This window comes from Neomonachus schauinslandi, chromosome 3 (assembly GCF_002201575.2).
Source record: "Neomonachus schauinslandi chromosome 3, ASM220157v2, whole genome shotgun sequence".
Classification (NCBI taxonomy): Eukaryota; Metazoa; Chordata; class Mammalia; order Carnivora; family Phocidae; genus Neomonachus; species Neomonachus schauinslandi.
This window is the reverse complement of record NC_058405.1, coordinates 174,096,883-174,099,263: the sequence shown is the minus strand read 5'-3', so window position 1 is coordinate 174,099,263 and position 2,381 is coordinate 174,096,883. Positions and strand designations below refer to the sequence as shown.

Here is a 2,381-nt window from a genome sequence, read left to right as displayed (position 1 = left end):
GTGGGAGGGAGGGGAGGAAGGATGGAGGTGAAGCATCAGGCAGCAAGAACTCTACCCAGGAGGGAGTTTCCGCAGAGCATTTTGTCCATGAAGCCGCGGCTAAAGGCGTGCACGAGGAGGCAGTGCGACCTCACACCAGATTCGTCTGTGTATTTCCCTGTTTGCACCTCAATGATCAGCTCTCCCTGAGGCTCCCCTGTGTCCGAGACCATGGCCAGAGTCTCGGAGAATAGCAGCATCTGCAGCTCCTCCTGCTCTGGGGGTGGGGTGGGGGTCCCATGGGCGCAGATAAAGCCCCAGCTCCTGGGCCTCGGCTCTCTGACCCTCCCCCCAGCAGGGTCCCACCCACCCCTTCTTCATCCCCCGGGTCCCAGGCAGCTCCTGGCTCCCTTCCCTTGGCCTGTACAACAGCCAGCAGGTGAAGACCTCGCCACCACCCCCAGTCCCCATGTCCTTGGGGTCTTCCCTTGACAATTATCAACAAATAGGGGCGCCTGGGTGGCTCAGTCGGTTAAGTGTCTGCCTTCTGTTCAGGGCCTGATCTCAGGGTCCTGGGATCGAGCCCTGCATGGGGCTCTCTGCTTATTGGGGATCTGCTTCTCCCTCTCCCTCTGTGCTCTCTCTCAAATAAATAAATAAATCTTTTATTTTTTATTTATTTTTTTAAAGATTCATTTATTTATTATTTTAGAGAGAGAGAGAGCACGAGCACATGAGCAGGGGGAGGGGAGGGGCAGAGGGAGAGGGAGAGAGAATCTCAAGCAGACTCCCTGCTGAGCAGGGAGCCCTATGTGGGGATCAGTCTCAGGACTCTGAGATCATAACCTGAACCAAAACCAAGAGTCAGACGCTTAACTGACTGAGCCACCCAGGTGCCCCAAATAAATAAATCTTTAAAAACAATTATCAGGGGCGCCTGGGTGGCTCAGTCGTTAAGCGTCTGCCTTCGGCTCAGGTCATGATCGCAGGGTCCTGGGATCGAGCCCCGCATCAGGCTCCCTGCTCCACGGGAAGCCTGCTTCTCCCTCTCCCACTCCCCCTCCTTGTGTTCTGTCTCTCTCTGTCAAATAAATAAATAAAATCTTAAAAAAAAAAGCAATTATCAAAAATAAATAAATACATAAATAAAAAGTAAAAACAATTATCGGGGCGCCTGGGTGGCTCAGGCGGTTAAGTATCTGCCTTTGGCTCAGGTCATGATCTCAGGGTCCTGGGATCCAGCCCATGTCAGGCTCCCTGCTCAGCGGGGGGTCTGCTTCCCCCTCTCCCCCCTGCTCGTGCTGTCTCTCATTATTTGTCTCTCTCTCTCTTAAAAAAAATACACAAAAAACAAAAAACCTTTCTGTATTAAGAAAATATATCTATCGGGGCGCCTGGGTGGCTCAGTTGGTTAAACGACTGCCTTCGGCTCAGGTCATGATCCTGGAGTCCCGCATCGGGCTCGCTGCTCGGCGGGGAGTCTGCTTCTCCCTCTGACCCTCCTCCCTCTCATGCTCTCTGTCTCTCATTCTCTCTCTCTCAAATAAATAAATTAAAAATCTTAAAAAATATCTATCTATCTATCATCTATCTATCTATCTATCTATCTATCTATCTATCTATCTATCTATCAATAGGCCTCGAACCCTTTCTGCGTCCCAGGGGAATCAAGGCTGAGAGAGACGGGGCCAGGTCTGGGCCTTCTGTCTTCCCTCCCCTTCACATCTGTGCTCCCCATGCCCCCACTGTCCAGGCTCACTGAGGTTGCTGAGGAAGTGGATGGCTTCAGCATTGGCCTTTGGGGCTGGCAGACTCTCTTGGGCTGAGGGCTGGTGGTCCTTGGCTTTGGGGCCTAGAGAGGGAGGAGAGGCTGAGATGGCAACCTTGGGGAGAGGGACAGGGGTGGGACAGGGGTCCCCAAAGCAGAATCCCCCAAGGCCACCCCAAGGAGGATTGTGAGGGAGAAGAGGGGAAGATTCCTCTTCAATTTCCTGTCCCAGCAGCCCTGTTCCCACCTGTGGATTGAAGTTTAGAGGACATGCTGCCGGCCTTCTGCTACCCCGGCTATGTCCAGCTGTCTCCATGGCAACCGGCAGCCAGCTACCGCCTCTTAAAGGGCCATCAACACACCTCACAAAACACCCAGACCTTGGAGGCAATGGTAGGAACTGTGCGCTTTGGACCTGCAGAGGGAGCATTTGACATGGCAGGGGGATGACATGGGTCATTAGAATGACCTTAGGGAGCTCCTGGCTGGCTCAGTCGGAGGAGCATGTGACTCTTGATCTCGGGATCATGCGTTTGATCCCCATGTTGGGTGTAGAGATTACTAAATAATAATAATAATAATAATAATAAACTTAAAAAAAAGTGACCTTGAAAGTTGTGGCCCTGAGTCAGAC

The 2,381-nt window shown here is 52.3% G+C and overlaps 1 protein-coding gene across 1 annotated transcript in view; it reads right to left on the bottom strand.

Annotated features, from left to right (window-relative positions):
* The window catches only part of LOC110592005 (ciliogenesis associated TTC17 interacting protein), a 6,362-nt gene extending 4,343 nt beyond the window's left edge, over positions 1 to 2,019 (bottom strand). Inside the window, exons 1-3 of the mRNA XM_021702980.1 lie at positions 1,995 to 2,019; positions 1,739 to 1,831; positions 56 to 256 (exon numbers count right to left, since the gene is read on the bottom strand). Of these exons, the coding sequence (XP_021558655.1) occupies positions 56 to 256; positions 1,739 to 1,831; positions 1,995 to 2,019 (319 nt within the window). The remainder of the gene's footprint in view (positions 1 to 55; positions 257 to 1,738; positions 1,832 to 1,994) is intronic.
* Positions 2,020 to 2,381: the final 362 nt, after the last annotated feature.